The 21,666-nt window shown below is 37.3% G+C and overlaps 1 protein-coding gene across 10 annotated transcripts in view; it reads right to left on the bottom strand.

The window, feature by feature from the left end:
* Positions 1 to 3,542: 3,542 nt before the first annotated feature.
* The window catches only part of ZNF382 (zinc finger protein 382), a 64,434-nt gene continuing 46,310 nt past the window's right edge, over positions 3,543 to 21,666 (bottom strand). For all 10 annotated transcript variants that reach the window (XM_027514235.1, XM_027514240.1, XM_027514239.1 and 7 more), the window contains exon 5: positions 3,543 to 6,890. In XM_027514235.1, the coding sequence (XP_027370036.1) occupies positions 5,467 to 6,890 (1,424 nt within the window). In that variant the 3' untranslated portion in view covers positions 3,543 to 5,466. The remainder of the gene's footprint in view (positions 6,891 to 21,666) is intronic.

Raw genomic sequence — 21,666 nt, 5'->3', positions numbered from 1 at the left:
AGCCCACTTGCAACAATGAAAACCCAGGGCAACCAATAACAAATAAATTTTAAAAAATATTCAGGGCATCCCTGGTACTCATGGTTAAGAATCTGCCTGCCAATGTAGGAGACACAGATTCGATCCCTGATCAGGGAAGATCCCACATGCCATGCAGCAAATAAGCCCATATTCCATAACTATTGAGCCTGTGCCCTAGAGCCCGGGAGGCACAACTACTGAAGTCCACTTTGCCTAGAACCCATGCTCTGCAACGAGAGGCCACCACAGTGTGAAGCCCACACATCGAACCTAGAGAGTAGCCCCTGCTCTCTGTAACTAGAGGAAAGCCCACACAGAAACAAAGACCAAGTATAGACAAAAATAAACTTTTTTAATTACCCAAAATAATTGAAAATAAATCTCTCTTAATGAGTCCTATAGTCATCTGCTTTTGTAACTATAGCTGTCACTTCTATTCTTCCAGGAATTAAATTTTAAAAATTATTTGGACAAAACTGGATTAATCATAATCTATGATTCATGATATTCTCATCAGTCCACATTTAGCCTACTTTTTAATTTTAATACATTAGAGAGTTCTATAAGCACTGAGGGATCTATTCACTGGGGAAGGCCTGGAGCCTAGGTCCATGGGCGCCAGACTGGTACCTGGTTCTGTAGGGCCAGTATGGTGCTGGGTTGGGCAGCCTGAGCTTGGTGTTTGGGTTTACAGGGGCAGGACTGAGTTCTGAATCATATTGGTTTACACTGGGGAAGGCTGGTGCTTGGGTCTGTGACAAGGATGGGTTCTCACTGCACTTTCCTTCCCTTCCCTCCATGCAGAGGGTGCATCACTTCATGCTTCACTGCACAGGCTTGAGGAACAAGTAACACAGGTAGTGTGAAATTGTCCTTATTATCCTCTTCAATCTATCTTTCATTTCTGTGCTCCACCCAAGTGTTGTAATTTCATGGGGATGGTTGTTCAAATTTCTATGAGACAAGTGCTATTCCATAATCTTAGGATGTTACTACTACAATTCACTATTTTTGATATGTACACACTTCTATGATTTTTCACATTTTTATGACCACAAACAGTATGCAAAACAATTACAACATCTCAAGGAATTCCCTCATGCATCCCCTTTCTATTCAGACACCCCTAATCCCTGGCAAGCACTGATATATTCTGGATATTTATATTTTTACATTTTCCATAATGTATAAATGAAACCATAAAGTATGTGACTTTTTGAGGCTGGTTTCATCCCTAATGTTGCATGTGTCAGTAGTCCGTTTTTTTTGTTGTTGTTCTTGAGTAATTTTGAGTGGATATACCATGGTGTGTCCATTTATCCACTGAAGAACATTTGGGTTATTCCAGTTTTTAGTGATTATAAATAATACTATAGACACGCATGAATAGGGTTTTGTGTGAACATGTGTTTTTATTTGTCTACACTAAATATAAGTGGGATTGCTGGGTCACATGGGAAGTATGTTTAACTTTTTAAGAAACCGCCAATAACCCAGAGGGATGTTATGGGGAGGGAGGTGGGAGGGGGGTTCAGGATTGGGAACACGTGTACACCGTGGCAGATTCATGTTGATGTACAGCAAAACCAATACAATATTGTAAAGTAAAAAAAAAAAAAAAAAGAGAGAGAGATACACACAGACACACACAGAAATTAAAGCTTGTGGATAAAAAAATAAATAAAAGAAACCGCCAAATTGTTTTCCAGAGTGGTTTTACCACTTTGCATTCCCATTAGGAGTGTACCAGAGTTCTAGTTGTTCCACACCCTCATCAGTACTTGATATTGTCACACATCTATGATTTTGAAAAGTCCCAGATTACAAACTGATGAATATCTCAAATGGTACAACATCCCAGATGAATATTAGAGACCAGTGTTGCTATCTGTGTTTTACCTGTTGCATATTACTTATAAGGCAGGGCATGACAAGTCTGACTCTATTGCTGGACCACAAATTAAGTGGAGATATTCAAGCACTACCTGGCAAGAATGTTTCGGGTTTGAGATGCACTATGCAGATGCTGGGGACATGAGAAGTGAGGCAACATGCTTGTTCACATATGCAGGTTATCAGAAAATACATAGGAGATGTAGGAACCATGTTTGTAGGATGGATTTGATTTATAGTTGGACTGGAAATTTGATTTATAATTGCCATGATTTTGAGTAAGCTCCGGGAGTTGGTGATGGACAGGGATGCCTGGCGTGCTGCAGGCCATGGGGTCGCAGAGAGTCAGACATGACTGAGTGACTGAACTGAACTGGACTGGAAAAGCTCTAACATTATCTCCATGATGCATGAATGTCTGGCATTGAGTCTGATTGACAAAGGGCAGAGGGATACATAAGATGCTGTTTGAAGTTGAAATTTTCCCTGAAGATCCCCCGAGTCAATTCGTTTACTCATATAAATGATTAGAGAGCCCACTTTGACTATGTGACCAGTGAACAAAGGAGCATAAAAGTCCTTTGGGGGAACTTCTGCTCTGAGCTCTCCCAAGATTCACATAAATCTTAGTGGTTCTAATCTGGACGTAGAGTGCAGTCTCTATGTGAATACGGACACTGTGGAACTTGCACCTGAATGATTCTCAGACTCCCTCCAACCAAATGCTTACCTACCTTTTCTCTTGGTAAGCTACATCTTTTGCTTTTAAATGAAAGCATTAAATAGTATATGGGCTTCCCTGGTGGCTCAGTGGTAAAGAATCTGCCTGCCATGGCAAGACTTGTGGGTTCGATTCCTGGGTCAGAAGATCCCCTGGAATAGGAAATGGCAATCCATTCCAGTATTCTTGCCTGGGAAATCCCATGGACAGAGGATCCTGGCGGGCTACAGTCCATGGGGTCACAAGAGTTGGCCACAATTTAGTGACTCAACAACATTAAATGTATATACTCTGTGGAGTTTTGTTAGTCCTTTTGAACTGATGAAATCTTTGTACAAGTTAATTCTCTTGTGTCCTAGGACCTTGTAGTTAGGTCCACAAAGAATGAATTTGCGAATTAATTCCTATCCTGTCATATATATTTAGGAATAAGTGGACTAGAATTCCAGAACCGTGTCCACTCCTCAGAGTTGCACAAACTTCACTGACAAAAGTTTGTCTTCATTTCATATATTAATCAATTCATAAAATAAGAACCCATAAAAGTCAATGAAAAAGAACATTTTCAACTTCTTCAAGAAATCTTCACACAGGAGACTGAAAGATAGCCCAATTCTGGTTCACACCAAAATAAAAACCATTGGGCCTAATTTTCCTGAGAAGTAGCTTAGATGTGAATAATTGTTCAAAAGCAAAACTTTAGACTTTCTTCAAGGCATTCCAAGTTACCACCTACAGGGGCATGGCTGTACTTAATGTACATTGGATTCTATATCTTGATTTCTGTCTGCACCTTAGTTCATGAAATGACTCTGCAGAGGATCTTTCAAAGATAGACTTAACTTCCTTCTGCATTGTCCACAGCTGGTATTTTGGGGCTATTTTAATTTTTTTTTTTTTTTTGCAAAATTGGGAGGTATACATTTGAATAAGTAATCAAGTTGATAACTCTAACTTACTACCACAGAAGGAGAAAAATAAAAAATATGTATATGAACTCCTCACTGAGTTGGTATTTAAGTATGTCGTTGTAAACAAAAAATACAGCCCAAACTTCAGCTGTATTTCAGGGCCAGTTTTTGCTCACATCAAGATCACCTAGTAGTCACCACACTTTTGCTCTTTGATTCTGGAATCCAAATATTCATACCTTTACTTTTACAGTACAGATACTAAGAGATTATTTTCCTCTTACTTTAATCCATCAAATTTTAAAATGTAAACATTTCTTCTTGAGGGTCAGAAATTTGAGAAGGCCTCAGCTGAGCAGTTCCTGCTTGAGGGCAGAGGGTCTCTTATGTGGTTGCAGTTGGATGCCAGCAGTGCCTAGTCATCCAAAGACTTGACTTGCCCCAGATTGCTCATTGATATTTGGCAGATAATGGATAATGACTTGGTGCTTAGTTGGGGCTATTGACAACTGACTCTCTAGCATCATGATCTTGGTATGGTTGGACTTCATGGAAACAGCTTTCCCCAGAGTTAAGAGTTGAAAGCCTCATCTGTTGCCTTGTCAATCTTTCTTTCTTTAGTATGAATTCTTTGCTACTGTATAGGAGTGAGTTATGACTAATCATTCTTACAATAATTTCATTTGAAGTATTCACATCCATTGTGAATTTCCTGGTGATGTAAAGATTTGAGCTGTGGCTCTAAGTTTTTCCATATTCATCATTTTCATATGACCAGTAAGATAACATTCCATCCAGTTAGAATTCTTTCATGTTGAGCAAGGACGACACTAGGACCTTCTCTTCCTACAGCATGACTTTGATTTCAAATAGACAATCTTATGGCTGAAGGTCATTTATAACCTGAAAGCCATTTATAACCTGTATCTAGTATTTAGGATTTGAGCTGTCACTAAAAATCTTTGAATATCCATTCTCTTTGAATTCCCAGTTTTCACAACATTCATAGTTTCCCTCTAGTATGAATTCTCACATTTGAACCATCACCATATTGATAATATATACAGCTGTCATCCTTCAGAGTGAATTATCTCCTAACATCAAGATTATGCAGTTTGTAAGTACCAGCATATACATACCCCAGGGCCCAGCAATTTCATTCCTAAGTATATGTGTGTAACTATATACACAAGAGAAATGAATATATGTACACTTAAATATAAATATGTTCGAAGCAGCATTATTTATTATGACCCTAAGCTGTAAACAATAAAAAAAGCCCATCAACAGTAGATTGGATAAACTGAAATGTATTATATAATGAAATTTTATACAGAATGAAAATAAATAAATTTCTCCAACATGCTAATGATGATTTTAAAGACATAGTGATGGATGAAACAAGTCATATATGAAAGAATACATGATGTATAATTTACTTTATATAAAGGTTTATAATATGCAAAAACTAATTTATAATGTTAGGAGTTAGAACTGTGATTAACTCTGAGGAGATAACTTTTATTCCATATTTGCAGTAGAAATACAGTCACACCTCCTTTCTTTTAAAGCAGTTCTGTTCACAGTGTGGTCCATGGACCACAGTCAGGTAGCCTAGTGCTTAATACTGGGTCACAAAAAGTTATATGTTAAAATTTTAAATAAGCAATTTTAAATGTTTTTAGCAACTTGACTGAAGAATTTATGTCTGGTGAAGTTAATCAAATTTTAAGCTTGTATTTTCAGTGACTTTTATCATTTAATTTATCTCATAAATTCTTTTTATGTGTTTTGTGAGCTAGCAAATAGTAGGTAAATATGCTACAGTACTTTAAACTGTTTAATATTATCACACTTACAAGCAACCTCATGTACAGGGTTTACTATGACTTTAAAAATTTTCACCAGAAAAGTCACGTTCTAGTGAATTCTCACAGTTTCTATCTTGTGAGTTTTCTGATGGACAATGAGGTTTGACTTACAACTGAAGAACTTCCCACATTCTTTACATTCATATGGTTTCTCTCCCGTGTGAGTTTTCTGGTGGCGAATGAGGTTAGATTTCCTACTAAAGGCTTTCCCACACTGAGGACATCCATTGGATTTCTCTCCTGTATGTATTCTCTGATGAACAGTGAGGATTGCCTTCTGGCGGAAGGACTTCCCACATTCATTACAAATATACGGTTTCTCCCCTGTGTGAATTCTTTGATGGAGAGTGAGAGTTGTCTTTTGGCAGAAGGACTTCCCACATTCATTGCAAATATAGGGTTTCTCTCCTGTGTGAGTCCTCTGATGTACAGTGAGGGTTGTCTTCTGGATAAATGCCTTCCCACATTCATTACATTGATATGGTTTCTCCCCTGTGTGTGTTCTCTGATGATCAATGAGGTATGACTTCTTTCTAAAAGCACTTCCACACTGAGTACATTCATAGGCCTTCTCCCCTGTATGTGTTTTGTGATGTCTAGTAAGGGTTGCCTTTTGGCGGAAGGACTTCCCACAATCCATACAAACGTAGGGTTTCCCCTCTAAGTGTGTTTTCTCATGAAGAGTAAGGGCTGTCTTTTGACGGAAGGCTTTTCCACATTGACTGCAAACATAAGGTTTCTCACCTGTGTGAATTCGTTGATGTTCAATGAGGTACGACTTCCTTCTAAAGTTATTCCCACAGTAAGGACAATGAAAGGGTTTCTCTTCTGTTTGAGATCTCTGATGCATGATAAAAATGGACTTCCTACAGAGGAATTTCCCATATTTGCTGTATGAGTGGGGCTTCTTCTCCATAATATTTTGTTGGTGGACATTGAGATTTGACTTTTCAATGAAGGCTGTGCCATCTTTATTGTATTCACAGGGTTTTTCTCCTCTGTGAGCTCTGGTATGCGTAAATAACATTCCTTTCATAAGGAAGGGTTTTTCACATTCATTATGTTCAAATGATTGCTGTGGAGTTTGAACCTTCCGATGTTGAATAAGCTCTTGTTTACCACTCAGACTCCTTTCTGTTTGTTTACAGAGATTCACTGCTGCATGAATTTTCTCATGTTTAGTGTTAAGGAGTGATTTCTCCCATCCATTACTCTCACCAAACTTCTCTCTTACAGGACTTATATTTCTAATGACTAATTCTGAAATATTTTTTAAAAATTTTCCATCAGGTTTATATTCACGTAGTGTTGTTTTTGAAATAATATGGTTCTTGTCGATAGTAAATGTTTTTCCCCAAATGTTACTTCTCTCTTTTATTAGTCTTTTGTGGTTGATGGATATAATTGACCTAGAATGCCTGTCTTGGTATTCTTTGAATTTCACTAAAACATCTTCAGCTTTCCAATCTTCTTCTAGAAAAAATACAATTAACAATAGTAAGCCTCCATGTAAACATTATGGATAAGATAAATAATACAAACAATCCATGGTGCGCCTGTCTATCACACTACTTTAGTCTACAGAAAGGCCAAAATAAATTACCTCTGGGAGGGCAAATGTATGTAACAAACACAAACCCTGCTACACTGTTAAAATGAGGAAAAACTACCATAAGCAAACAACACATATCTTGGGGATGTTGTAAATATAAGCTACACTGAGCAGGTATGATAAACAAAAGGGCAAGTAAGCAGAAGACAAAGGATAGTGAAAGCAGGACTGTTCTTGGAACAGGAAGATTCAGAGATAATGGAGTTAGCCTATCAAGGGTACTAACAGTAAGTAGTGAAAATGTTCAGGTGATGATGAAAAACTATATATTTATTCCCTAATGACTAAATACGTGTTATAAAATACTTGCATTTGTTTCTTCCTCACTTGTATTGAGCCCATCCATGGCAAATGAACTTTTTCAGTCACTCATTTCCTAGGGCTAACAGACACACTAGTCTATAGTCTTGACCCTAACTCTCCACATAACTGTAATTGTTATCCTTGAAAGGGGTATTGGAGAAACATAATTCCCTTAGGAATTATAAAATAAACCAGAGGAAAAGGATATTTGCAACATGAATATAATCGCTGTTGTATTCTGATTGCTGCTACCATCAATTTATTCTTCCAGAGATGATCAATAACTAAATTCTCTTGACCATCAATTATAACTTTTCCTTTTTTCAATTTGCTAAATTATTTTTTCAGCTTTAGGGAAGGATGAGTTCAAGTTTTCCTCCCAATGCAGTGCATATGTGCTAAGTTGCTCCAATTGTGTTCAGCTCTTTGTGACCCTATGGAGCACAGCCTGCCAGGCTTCTCTGTCCATGGAATTCTCCAGGCAAGGATACTGGAATGGGGTGCTGTGCCCTTCTCCTGGGGATCTCCCTGACCCAGAGACTGAACCCACGTCTCTTACGTCTTCTGTATTGGCAGGCAGGTTCTTTACCACGAGCACCCTCTGGGACTCTGCTATTCCCTACTGGAGCTGTGAAAGACTGAATTCTTGAATATATGTGTATGGCACTGTTGGACCTATTATTTTTCTTAAAACTTCTTGGCTATATCTTACTATTTTACCTTACTACCACCCATATCTGATGCGGCAATTTTAAATATGGATTCATCTTACTTATGACATGCATCTTATTTACAATAGCCTTTTTATCTCATCAAACTAGTCATGAAAATGTAAACAAGTGATACCGTATCTATCTTTAAAATTGCTCCACCATATATGGGTGGTAGGATCATGTATTTATAAAACAGAATATTACAATGAAATGTATATAATGGAGTACTATTCAGCAATAAAAAGGAAAAAACCAACGGAAACATAATGACAAAAGAGATGAATATCAAACATTTTTTAGATATAAAGCTTCATGCAAAAGAGTACATATTTCATTTATGTGTAGTTCTAGGACACACAAAACTAATCTGTATTAGTAATCGGAATTATACTGCCTTCCTGACAACTTCAACCTCCTCCAGGGACATTCTACTATCCAATTTATCCCAAAAGCCTTCACATATTCTCTCTACTCTTCAATGTCTAATTTCTCTGAAATTAGTATATAATTTTATAGTCTGAACCATCCATTTCAAATAATCTTTCAACAAGATTTGTTGCTATTTTAATATTATATGTAAAATGCTCAATTTGATAATAATGCCTTCCCAACTAAAACTTATGTTCTTTGAAGTCAATATTTTATTAACTATCTTCTTTGAAATCTTCTGAGTATACATTAACACACTTAAGAGTGGTGAAGGGATATGACCATCCTGGCATGTATATATAGAAAGAACTTACCGTTTAAATGATTTCTGAATGGATGAAAAAGATAATTTCCTTGCATACTATCATAGGCCATCAATCAGGTAACTACTGAATGTCTAGCCTCTCTTACAAGCTACAGTAAGGAAAAGTAAAAGAGAGGACCTTATTTTGAGGGAATTGTTAATCAGATGGAAAAGAGGCCTCAGATAAAACAATGTTGAATCAGGTACCAAATTACTAGATCATATCAGGGGATGGTTCTGTTTGTGTGTTACAGACACTAAGTATAACGTGAATGTAGAAAAACAGGAGCTGACATGCTCTGGAGTCAGCAAGGAACATTTCACGTGGAAGTAAAATTTGATCTTTTAACTCAAGGATATGTAGTATTGTGTGGGAAAGAATATAATTCTTATTCAAAGAGAAGTCTTGACATTTGTCTTCGTCTTCTGGGAGGTAATCTCTAAATCCTTGGAATGTCATGTCTTAGAGGAGTATTTATTTGCCTGGGAACCTTTGGCCAGCTAGAAAGTAAAAATGTGATTTAGGTTGGGGGAGTTCTTTGAGTCACACCAACAATGTGATTTAAGTAGGGGTTTGGGTCACAGAATATTAGTTCAATCTCTTACAGGGATGGAAACTTAGATCAGCCACATGGGCAGTCAGGCATCCTATGTGACGGAGGCCCTGATATAACCAACTCTGGACTCTAGGCTTGCGTGAAGCTTCCCTGGCTGGCAATATTCTATAAGAACTGTCACAGGGAAGTAACGCTGTCCCTGATTCCACAGAGAGAAGACAACTAGAAGCTCTGTGTTTGGTACTTTCCTGGATCTGCTCTATGCGCTCCTCCCCTTGGCTGATTTTAATTTGCATTTTTCTCTTACAAACCATAACTGTGAGTACTACAGCTTTCGGTAAGTTTTGTAAGTCCTTATAGCAAACTATTGACCCAAATCTTGGGATTCCTAAATTTACAGTTGGTATCAGAAATAAGGATGCCTTTGTGTGTACTGTTTTACTCTCTTATTTTGTAGTTGGTTGACTTTCCAAGTATTGCTATAAGTATACAGCAGCTGTCACATAATGAAAGGTCCAGGTGTACATTTGGGAGACAAGAACAGAGATAAGCAGGAGTTCTCAGTCAAAAAGGAAATACATGTGGAATGAACAGATGGGATACTATTGTCACCCCTTTAAAAAAAAGGGATTTAAATTTCATATAATAAGGGGATATCTTTTTTTGCATATTGACTGAAAGAAAACTGAAAGAACTAGAAAAAAAATCACAGCAAATCCAAATAGTAACTACAGCAGTCCACACCTGAAATAACATGGTTTTTACTTTGGAAGATGTCAGTGGCAAATGAGAATATGATAGGATGTAAAGATATTTTCATGGAGTGAAATAAACACAAATTGTTGAAAGCTAATTTTTAAAATATAGCAGAGATGATGAAATCAACCTGATATAAGAAGCTAACTACAGTAATAAAAGGATATAGAAACAAAGATAAGATGAAGTTAATGACTATATATTATTTCTAAAATATCAATAACTGAAAGGATGAGACATGTGATCACTGTATTGCTGTAGGCAGATTAAAATATACCAGTACAGTCCAAGTGGGAGAAATGTGCTGAAAATGGCTATTTGAAAGCCATTCACATAAAACAAGGATATCACAACTTGAGAATGGATCACATTATTATAGCTTATGTGGCTGTTATAAAGATAAGAACTGAGGATGAAGAAAGATCCTTTAAGGATACGGATGAGAGCCTACTGAAATAAAATCTATTTATTCAACAAATATTTATTTTTTCAGAGGGAAGAAAAGTGAGCAAGATGAAAAAGGCACTCAGGGACACAGGATACATTTTTCACCCCAGTCAAGGTGGGTACATATCAGGCATCTGAGCACTATGTTATGAAACATGGAGATTTATTGGGAAGAAATGTATTGAAATGAAGTGATACTGAAATTATCACTTTAGTCCGAGGCATATGGATTTTGAAATCTGATAGTAGGTCTCACAGTAAGAATGGGATGTGAGACTAAGTGCAGGAAACAAGTAGAAGGGGAAAGGAAGGAAAGAAAAGGAAGACTAAGAGGAAGATAAATATTAGCAATGATTACCCTTTTATATTTTAGATTTATGAATGCCTATAAATAGAAGACTATAATAAAAGAACAAAGATAAAGAGCTGAAATGTTAAAGAAAGAGACAAAAAACAAGAAAGGCCTATACCAACAGTTTCCAAGAGATTCTTATGGGAGGTCTACAAAGTCAAAACTATTTTTGTTAATAATAACATTTCACTGAGACTTCCCTGGTGGTCCAGTGGTTAAGACTCTGTGCTCCTAATGCAGGGGAAATGAGTGCAATTTCCCTGGTTGGGGAATTAAGATCCAGCATGCTGCACAGTGTGGCAAAGAAGTAATAATATAAGAACACTTCATGATTAACAAAAATAATAGTATTTTAAACTATGTTCTTATTTACACTAATGACAAAAGCAATAGTGGGTGTCTCATGGAATTTTAATTTATAGAGGTGATGGAGTGATGACACAGAGATGCTAATGTTGTTAAAAGAAAATTTCCTATTACCATTCCTGAGAGGAGGACCTATGCCATGCCATGCAGGACCACATGGGGAAGCACCAGGTTTGGTCAGGAAGCAGAAAGAAGCAAGGGGAAAGTCTACACCAGAGCCTTTACTGGGGCTTACTTCCATGGAAAGGCAAGGCAGGGCAAACAGCTTAGGGTCAGTTAGTTTGAATAGTGTTAGCATGTCATGGGATATAGAGGTGATCTCCAGTTGTCTGATACCTGGTCCTGGTGACTCAGGGCAGGGAAAATATTGGCTTTGTGTCTGGGAGTTAGATAAAGGAAGTAGTTGAGGATATGGAATTGCAACTGGTTGATTTGTATATGAAAAGTTGGCTCACCAACAAGTTGTTTGTTTACTATCTCTAGGAATTGGCTAGCTCTGGGAGGAAAATCTCTCCTTAGCTAGTAGGCTCCCTAAAGATGTCAAAACATCATAAAATATAGAAAATTTTAAAATGATTGATACAGTGGGTAAAATGCTGGCACATTAACGTATATCAAAGCACTGGCACCAATCTACAATAGGAAACACTGCATTTCTAACTACCACACACAAGGAAAAAAAAAGCTTCACTAGTTTTATTAATTTATCAGATCTCCACCCTTGAGAACATATATTTTCAATGTTCTATGTGAGTTAAGGGTACCAACCCTCTGCCTGGTCAAAAATCTGCCTATAACTTATAGCTGGTCCTCAGTTCCTCCAAACCCACAGTTCCACATCTGTGGATTCACCAACTGTGGACCCTGTAGTTGTATAGTATTTGCTGTTGAGAAAAGTTGCATATAAGTGGATCTGCACAGTTCAAATGTGTATTGTTCAAGCGCCAATCATATTTTGTGAGGAAAAGTGCTGGTATAATTGAGTTGAGAACTGAATATCTACAATTTGTGGAACAGCAGTTTTACTTGAAAAAACACTGACTATTATTCAGTTGTGGGTATCTGGTAGACATTTTCTTGAACAATTCAAAGAAAACATCTGCCAATACTTGTTACCTATAATAAAGTTTAAGCTTTTAAGTATAAGTCATTATGTAGGAAAGCTTGTATTTCCTACGGTATGCTTGTCAATTTACCAATACTTAAAAGACTTTTATAATGAAATTGCTGGTAATACTAACACATGTGGGTTTGGGGTTTTTTTAAAATATGGTATATGGAAACATGTAAAAATTTGGCAGACCTGTATATACTAGTGAACCGTTACTTTCCAAATGACCAATATACAGTATTTCAAAACAATGCATGGGCCACTGGATTTCATGTAATTGCTATTGCTATTGCTAAGTCACTTCAGTCGTGTCCGACTCTGTGTGACCCCACAGATGGCAGTCTACACCAAAATTCATTGTTATAATTTCAGATTTTATATTGCAACTAACTGTTTAGAAATAACCAGTTGTTAAATGGTACTGTTTAGGAACTACCAATTAAGCTTGGGTGTAGTATTAGTTTAGAATACCCATGACAATCTAAAAAGCTTTTGAAAATTTCTCTGTCAAATGACATAAATGCATGAAGGAAGATTTTCTCCACATATTTCAATTAAAATAACATACTGCAACAGACTAAATGTAGAATCAGATGTGAAAATCAGCTATCTTCTGCTCAGTAAGATATTAAATAAACTTCAATCATCTAACAATGCCCCTTTGCTCATTTTTTTCTTTTGGAAAAGTTTTTTTTTTTTTTAATAAAAAAATATGATTTTTATGTCAATATTAGTTTATTATTTTTATATTGTTCTTTTAAAATGAAATAAATGAATATTTTAAAATTTTGTTTTAATTTTGAATTGGGTATATAAACATGCACAAAGTTTTTAATTCTTAAGAGTATAAATAAGTTCTATGACTAAAAAGTTTGAGAACTGCTGATTTAAACATTCAGATTCTGGTAACAGCAAAGAAGTCTGTATCAAAAGGACCTGCCAACTGATAACAGTGATAACTATGGACTAATTATAAAAGAGTGACTTCCTTGAAGGCACTGAAGAATGATCAAAAGCAGGCAGAAACCGGAATGGATACAAACTTTGAAAGAAAGAAATCCTATTGCATTAAGATCTACATTTATCCAGGTCTTCCACTGTGTATTTTGGCAGTTCATGCAGCACACAGGGGACAGATCTCAAGTAGAAATAGAAAGGAGGAGTCATCATGTGCAGAAAAATCGGACATCAGAGTTCAGGAGTACCAGAGTGGCTGTAAACTGAGGACAGAATCCAAGAAAGAAGAAAGTATAGAAGGAAAGCCCCAACATTAGCATAAACCCCTCCACAAAACCTTGGTTAACTTCATTTCCACAGGGTAAGACTGCAAGGAGCATAAAGGGAAAAGATAGCTGGAACACTCTTAAGAATTAAGCAAAGATTTCAGCAGTTAACTCAACTCTACAAAAATAGTTTTTATTAATAATTCCAGTCCTGTGCCAGGTTAGAAGAATCTGATAAAAACCTTCAGTTTTTCTATTGAAATCCCATAATGGCCATGTATTAGGAATAAAGGCTGCATCTGAGGACTTAGAGCAATAACATAAAACTAAAGGCAAAACTGAAATGGAAATAAACATAACCTAAACACTTAAAGGGCTTCCCTGGTGGCTCAGCTGATAAAGAACCAGCCTATAATGGGGAAGGAAATGGCAACCCACTCCAGTACTCTTGCCTAGAAAATTCCATGGATGGAGGAGCCTGGTGGGCTACAGTCCATGGGGTCGCAACGAGTCGGACAGGACTGAGTGACTTCACTTTCACTTTATAATGGGAAGACCTGGGTTTGATCCCTGGGCTGGGAAGATCCCCTGGAGAAAGCAATGGCTACCCACTCCAGTATTCTGGCCTGGAGAATTCCATGGACTGTATAGTCCATGGGGGCACAAAGAGTCCAACATGACTGAGTAACTTTCACTTTTCAAACAACTTAAAAGCAACCTAACAAAATAATTCATGTGAGCCTCCAGTAACTTAACTAGAGATACCAAGGGAACATTTCATGCAAAGATGAAGGCACAGTCAAGGACAGAAATGGTATGGACCTAAAAAAATCAGAGGATATTAAGAAGAGGTGGTAAGAATACACAGAAGAACTATACAAAAATGATCTTCATGACCCAGATAACCACAATGGTGTGATCACTCACCTAGAGCCAGACTACCTGGAATGCAAAATCAAGTGGGTCTCAGGAAGCATCACTATGGACAAAGTTAGTGGAGGTGATGGAATTCCAGCTAAGCTATTTCAAATCCTAAAAGATGAGGCTGTGAAGTGCTGCACTTAATATGCCAGCAAATTTGGAAATCTCAGCAGTGGCCACAGGACTGGAAAAGATCAGATTTCATTCCAATCCCAAAGAAAGGCAATGCCAAAGAATTTTCAAACTACCACACAACTGCACTTATCTCACACACTAGCAAAGTAATGCTCAAAATTCTCCAAGTGAGGCTTCAACAGTACATGAACCAAGAGCCTCCAGATGTTCAATCTGGATTTAGAAAAGGCAGAGGAACCAGAGGTAAAATTGTCAACATAAGTTGGTTCACAGAAAAAGCAAGTGAATTCCAGAAAAACATCTGCTTCCTTGACTATGCTAAAGCCTTTGACTGTGTGGATGGGAAAATTCTTAAAGAGACGGTAATGCCAGACCACTAACCTGCCTATTGAGAAATCTGTATGCAGGTCATGAAGCAACAGTTAGAAACAGACATGGAACAATGGACTGCTTCCAAATTGGGAAAGGAGTACATCAAGACTGTATATTGTTACCTTGCTTATTTAACTTATATGCAGAATACATTATGTGAATGTAGGACTGGATGAAGCACAAGCTGGAATCAAGATTGCTGGGAGAAATATCAATAACCTCAGATATGCAGATGACACCACCCTTATGGCAGGAAGCAAAGAAGAACTAAAGAACCTCTTGATGAAAGTGAAAGAGGAGTGAAAAAGTTGGCTTAAAACTCAACATTCAGAAAACTATGATCATGGCATCTGGTCCCCTCTTCATGGCAAATAGATAGGGAAACAATGGAAGCAGTGACAGACTTTATTTTCTTGGGCTCCAAAATCACTGCTTATGTTGACTGCAGCCATGAAATTAAAATATGCTTGCTCCTTAGAAGAAAAGCTATGACCAATTTAAACAGCATATTAAAAAGCAGAGACATTACTTTGCTGATAAAGGCCTGTCTAATCAAAGCTATGGTTTTCCCAGGAGTCATGTATAGATGTGAGAGTTGGACCATAAAGAAAGCAGAGTGCCAAAGAATTGATGCTTTTGAACTGTGGTGTTGGAGAAGACTCTTGAGAGTCCCTTGGACACCAAGGAGATCAAAGCAGTCAATCGTAAAGGTCCTGAATATTCATTGGAAGGACTGATGCTGAAGTTCCAATACTTTGGCCACCTGATGTGAAGAACTGACACCGTAGAAAAGACCCTGATGCTGGGAAAGATTCAAGGCAGGAGGAGAAGGGGACGACAGAGGATGAGATGTTTGGATGGCATCACCAACTCAAGGGACATGAGTTTGAGCAAGCTCTGGCAGTTGGTGATGGACAGGGAAGCCTGGCGTGCTACGGTCCATGGGTTCGCAAAGAGTTGGACATGACTGAGCAATTGAACTGAACTGATAAGATTAAAAGTCATCAATTCTCAGAAGAAGAAAAAGGACCCAACATCTTCACAACATGTTACCTAAAGTTTTCCTGAGAAGAAACAGGAAAATGGAGAATAACAGCCAGTCAGACCCTATTGTTGAAATTAGAATAAATTTAAAATAGCTAAATAGATAAATATGTTTACAAATCTATAAGAAAAGATGAAAATATGGGAGAAGAGATGTAATATTCAGGACAGATAAGGAAATGCAAATGGAAAAAAAACAATACCTGAAATGTAAGATTCACTGGATGGGTTTAATAACAAATATAAGGGAATAAAGAATCAGTAAACTGGAAGTCAGACTAATAGAAATTACTCAAACTGAAAGAATTTTTTAAATCCTTAGTGAATTAGAGGGTAGGATGAAATGATTTAAAATATAATTGAGAATATAGCAGGAAAAAAAACTGTAGAAGTTCAGACCAAAATTTTCCCAAATTTGGTCTAAAATATGACCAACTTGCTAAATTCACTTACTAGTTCTAACAGTTCTTTTCTTTTAGATTCCTTAGGATTTACTATGTACACAAACATGTCACTTACAAATGAAGACAGTTCCCTTTCTGATCTGTAGACTTTAGCTTCTTTTTCTTGTCTTATTGTACTGACTTGTGTCCCATATAATGTCTAACAGAATTTGTGATGATGGACATCCTTTCTTTGATTTTGCTATTATTAGGGGACAAGCATTCAATCTTTCACTATTGAATGTGATGGCAGCTATAAGTTTTTCAAAGATATTCTTTATGAAGTTGAGTAAATTTCCTTAGATTGCTAAAAAAGATTTATAATAAACAGAAATTGAATTTTATTATTTTTCTGCATTTAATGAGATAATTATGTGGTTTTCTTTTTTTAACCTCTTTTTATCTTTACATGGTGAATTATATAGCTTGATTTTTGAATACCAAATCAACTTTACTTTCCTTGGACAAACTCCTTTTGGTCATGAGATGTCATCCTTTTAAAATATTGCTAGATTCAGCTTTATAGTAATATATTAAGCTTTATAACATATTAACATTATATAAATTATTGTATTATAAAAATCCCTATATTAAGGATTTTTATCTCTCACTTCACAAAGGATGTTGGTGTGTAGTTTTCTATACTTATAGTGCCTTTGATTGTAAATAATGCTGATCTTATAAAGTAAGTTGGGAAGTGTTCTCCCCTACTCCATTGGTTGGTATAAAATTATTAGGGAATACCCTAATTGTTCTTTTAGTGTCTGTGGGAACTGTAGTGTTGTAGCTCCTTTAACTTTTGATATTGTCTTCTAATTCTTATACTGTTGTTGTTGTTGTTCAGGTGCTAAGTCGTGTCCAACTCTTTGCATCCCCATGGACTGCAGCATGCCAAGATTCCCTGTCCATCACTATTTCCTGAGTTTGCTCAAACCCATGTCCATTGAGTTGGTGATGCCATCCAACCATCTCATCCTCTGTCACCCTCTTCTCCTCATGCCCTCAATCTTTCCCAGCATCTTTTCCAATGAGTTAGCTCTTTGCCTCAGGTGGCTAAAGAACTGGAGCTTCAGCTTTAGCGTAAGTCCTTCCAGTGAACATTCAGGGTTGATTCCCTTGAGGATTGACTGGTTTGATCTCCTTGCTATCCAAGGTACTCCCAAGAGTCTTCTGCAGCACCACAGTTCAGAAGCATGGATTCTTTGGTGCTCAGCCTTTTTTATAGTCAAACTCTCACATCCATAGGTGACTACTGTAAAAGCCACAGCTATGACCATATGGACCTCTGTCGGCAAAGTGATATCTCTGCTTTTTAATACACTGTCTAGCTTTTATCATAGATTTTCTTTCATGGAGTGAGCATCTTTTATTTTCATAGCTGCAGTCACCATCTGCACTGATTTTGGAGCCCAAGAAAATAAAATGTATGGTTTATTAATTTTATTAATTTAATGCAGCAGCATTTGGCTTCACTCATTTCCTCTATTCTTCTGTTATGTATCTCATTGATTTTTGCTTTAGTCAGTTTTTTCCTCTAACTTTTGAGTTTAAATTACTTTTCTTTTTCTAGTTACTTCAGGTGACAATTTAACCCCCTGTTTAAGGAGGCCCTGATTTAAAGCGATAAAAAACTTTTAATGCTGCTATAATTGCATCTCACAGATTTTGATATGCTGTTTCAATTATCACTCAGTTCAGAATACCTTCTAATTTTACCTCAGGATTTCCTCCTTGATTCATGGGTTATTTGGAAATGTAATTAATTTCCAAATATTTGGGGAAATGCTTTTTGATTTCTAGATAAATTCTACTGTGATCAGAACATAGACTATTAAAATTTCATAGAGGGGACAATTAGAAAGAAAATCTTTAAAATGACGTAGGTAGTGAAAATGATAAAAAGCTGAGAAAAACTGAAGGATTTTGAAGCTGTTAGAATTGTTATGATTTCTGATGAAGTGTTCCGCTTTATCACTGTAATATTCCATGTTCTGAAATCTACTTTGATCTATAGCTACTCCCATTTTCTTCTTAGTGTTTGCATGGGTAACAGAGTCATTCTATTTTTGATATCTTATGACTGACAAATTCCTAGACCCACTCCATTTTTGTCCCCTCTTGCCCCACACCTGGGCAAGCCAATAAGGGAGCTTGCATGCTTTCTATTGGTGCTGGCAAGAAGTTTAAACCATGTAAGCTCTAGACCATGTGTAGAAGCCCGACCTGACCACCTCCGTAATATAGTAAACACCAAAGACAGACATCCTTCCTTGCTCTCTCAAGCCATTTTAGGACCAGCTTGGGAATCCTCCCTGTTCTCCCTAGAAAGCCTCATTATGTGAGATTTCAGTCCTGACATCTGTCACATATTTTGAGTGGGTGGGTGGGGGGAGGTGATTTCATCCCCACACAGTCAGCGCTCAGTAGTGTCCAACTCTTTGTGATCCCATGGACTGCAGAACGCCAGGCTTCCCTGTCCATCACCAACTCCCAGAGCTTGCTCAAACCCATGTCCATCAAGTCAGTGATGCCATCCAACCATCTCATCCTCTGTCATCCCCTTCTCCTCCTGCCTTCAATCTTTCACAGCATCAGGATCTTTGCTAAGGAGTCAGTTCTTCACATCAGGTGGCTAAAGTATTGGAGCTTCAGCTTCAGCATCAGTCCTTCCAATGAATATTCAGGACTGATTTCCTTTAGGATTGACTGGTTTAATCTCCTTTGTGTCCAAGGGACTCTCAAGAGTCTTCTCCAACACCACAGTTCAAAAGCATCAATTCTTCGGCATTCCACTTTTTTTATGGTCCAACTCACACCAATACATGACTACTGAAAAAACCATAGCTTTGACTAGACGGACATTTATCAGCAAAATAATGTCTCTGCCTTTTAATATGCTAAGTTGGTCATAGCTTTTCTTCCAAGGAGCAAGTGTCTTTTAATTTCATGGATGCAGTCACCATCTGTAGTGATTTTGAAGTCCAAGAAAATAAAGTCTGTCACTGTTTCCATTGTTTCCCTATTTGTCATAAACTGATAGGACTGGATGCCATGATCTTAGTTTTTTGAATGTTGAGTTTTAAGCCAGTTTTTTCACTTTCCTCTTTCACCTTCATCAACAGGCGCTTTAGTTCTTCTCTGCTTTCTGCCATAATGGTGGTGTCATCTGCATATCTGAGGTTATTGATATGTCTCCCAGAAATCTTGATTCCAGCTTGTGCTTCATCCAGCCCAGCATTTCCCATGATATGAAAGTGTAAGTCGCTCAGTCATGTCCAACTCTTTGTGACCCCATGGACTATACATATACAGTCCATGGAATTCTCCAGGCCAGAATACTGGAGTGGGTAGTCTTTCCCTTCTCCAGGGGATCTTCACAACCCAGGGATCAAACCCAGGTCTCCCGCATTGCAGGTGGATTCTTACCAGCTGAACCACAAGAGAAGCCCTCACATGATGTACTCTGCATATAAGTTAAATACACAAGGTAACAATATACAGCCTTGATGTACTCCTTTCCAATATTGGAACCTGTCTGTTTTTCCATGTCTGGTTCTAACAGTTGCTTCTTGACCAGCATACAGATTTCTCAGGAGGCAGGTCAGGTGGTCTGGTATTCCCATCTCTTGAAGAATTTTCCACAGTCTGTTGTGATCCACACAGTCAAAGGCCTTAGTAGTCAATAAAGCAGAAGTAAATGTTTTTCTGGAATTCTCTTTGCTTTTTCTATGATCCAGCAGATGTTGACAATTTGATCTCTGGTTCCTCTGCCTTTTCTAAATCCAGATTGAACATCTGGAAGTTCTCGGTTCACCTATTGTTGAAGCCTAGATGGAGAATTTTGAGCAGTATTTTGCTAGCATGTGAGATGAGTACAATTATGTGGTAGTTTGAACATTCTTTGGCATTGCCTTTCTTTGGGATTGGAATGAAAACTGACCTTTTCCAGTCCTGTGGCCACTGCTGAGATTTCCATATTTGCTGGCATATTGAGTGCAGCACTTTTACAGCATCATCTTTTAGGATTTGAAATAGCTCAACTGGAATTCCATCATCTCCACTAGCTTTGTTCATAGTGATGCTTCCTAAGGCCCACTTGACTTCTCATTCCAGGATGTCTGGCTCTAGGTGAGTGATCACATCATCATGGTTATCTGGGGTATTAAGACCTTTTTTGTATAGTTCTTTTTCTGTCCTTTATTGTGCCCATCTTTGCATGAAATGTTCCCTTGGTATCTCTGATTTCCTTGAAGAGATCTCTAGTCTTTCCCATTGTATTGTTTTCCTCTATATCTTTACATTTATCACTGAAGAGGGCTTTCGTATCTTTCCTTGGTATTCTTTGGAACTCTGCACTAAGATGGTTATATCTTTCCTTTTCTCCTTTGCTTTTAGCTTCTCTTATTTCTCAGCTATTTGTAAGGTCTCCTCAGACAACCATTTTGCCTTTTTGCATTTCTTTTTCTTGGGGATAATCATCCCCACACAGGGCAATCACAAAACAGTAAAGTTTATATTTTTTCATCTTTTTTTGTTTCCCCTACCTGTGTCTTTATATTTTAATATATAGGACACAGTTGGGTCTTCTTATTCACTTCAGATACAAAATAGTCATCTTTAGAAGTTTCATTTGATTTTATTTCAGTCTTTGCTATCTTGCCTCATTATATTCATTCTTGCTTTACATTCTTAATTATACTCAAGTCATTAATGGTGTTTTAATATCCTTGTCTGCAAATTCTATTACTTCTACCATTTTTAGGTCTGTTTGTATTAGTTAAGTTTTTCCCTATTGAATGATTTTTTTCTTGTTTATGGGTCATATTTTCTTGCTTCTTCATATGTTTAATAATTTTTGGTTGGACATCAGAGTTTATCAATTTAATCTTGTTGAATTTAAGATATGGTTTTACTTTTATAAAGAATACTGGTGTTTTTGTTTTTTTTTTTTGGCATTCTTTGGCATCCATAGAGTTACACCACTAGGACATCCCTTCAAAACGAACTTACCATTCATGTGCAAGAACTGTTAGCACCTTTAGGATGCTCTTTAGGTTCTGAACCAAGCCAGGGTGTCCCTAGAGAATCTGTACCCAATGATAAATACTGAGCAGGTACTAGAGAGTGGCCATATTTGTCCACGAGGACTCCTCTGATGAAC

This window comes from Bos indicus x Bos taurus, chromosome 18, assembly GCF_003369695.1.
Source record: "Bos indicus x Bos taurus breed Angus x Brahman F1 hybrid chromosome 18, Bos_hybrid_MaternalHap_v2.0, whole genome shotgun sequence".
Taxonomy (NCBI): Eukaryota; Metazoa; Chordata; class Mammalia; order Artiodactyla; family Bovidae; genus Bos; species Bos indicus x Bos taurus.
The sequence above is the reverse complement of the archived record's forward strand: the minus strand, read 5'-3'. Positions and strand labels throughout refer to the sequence as shown.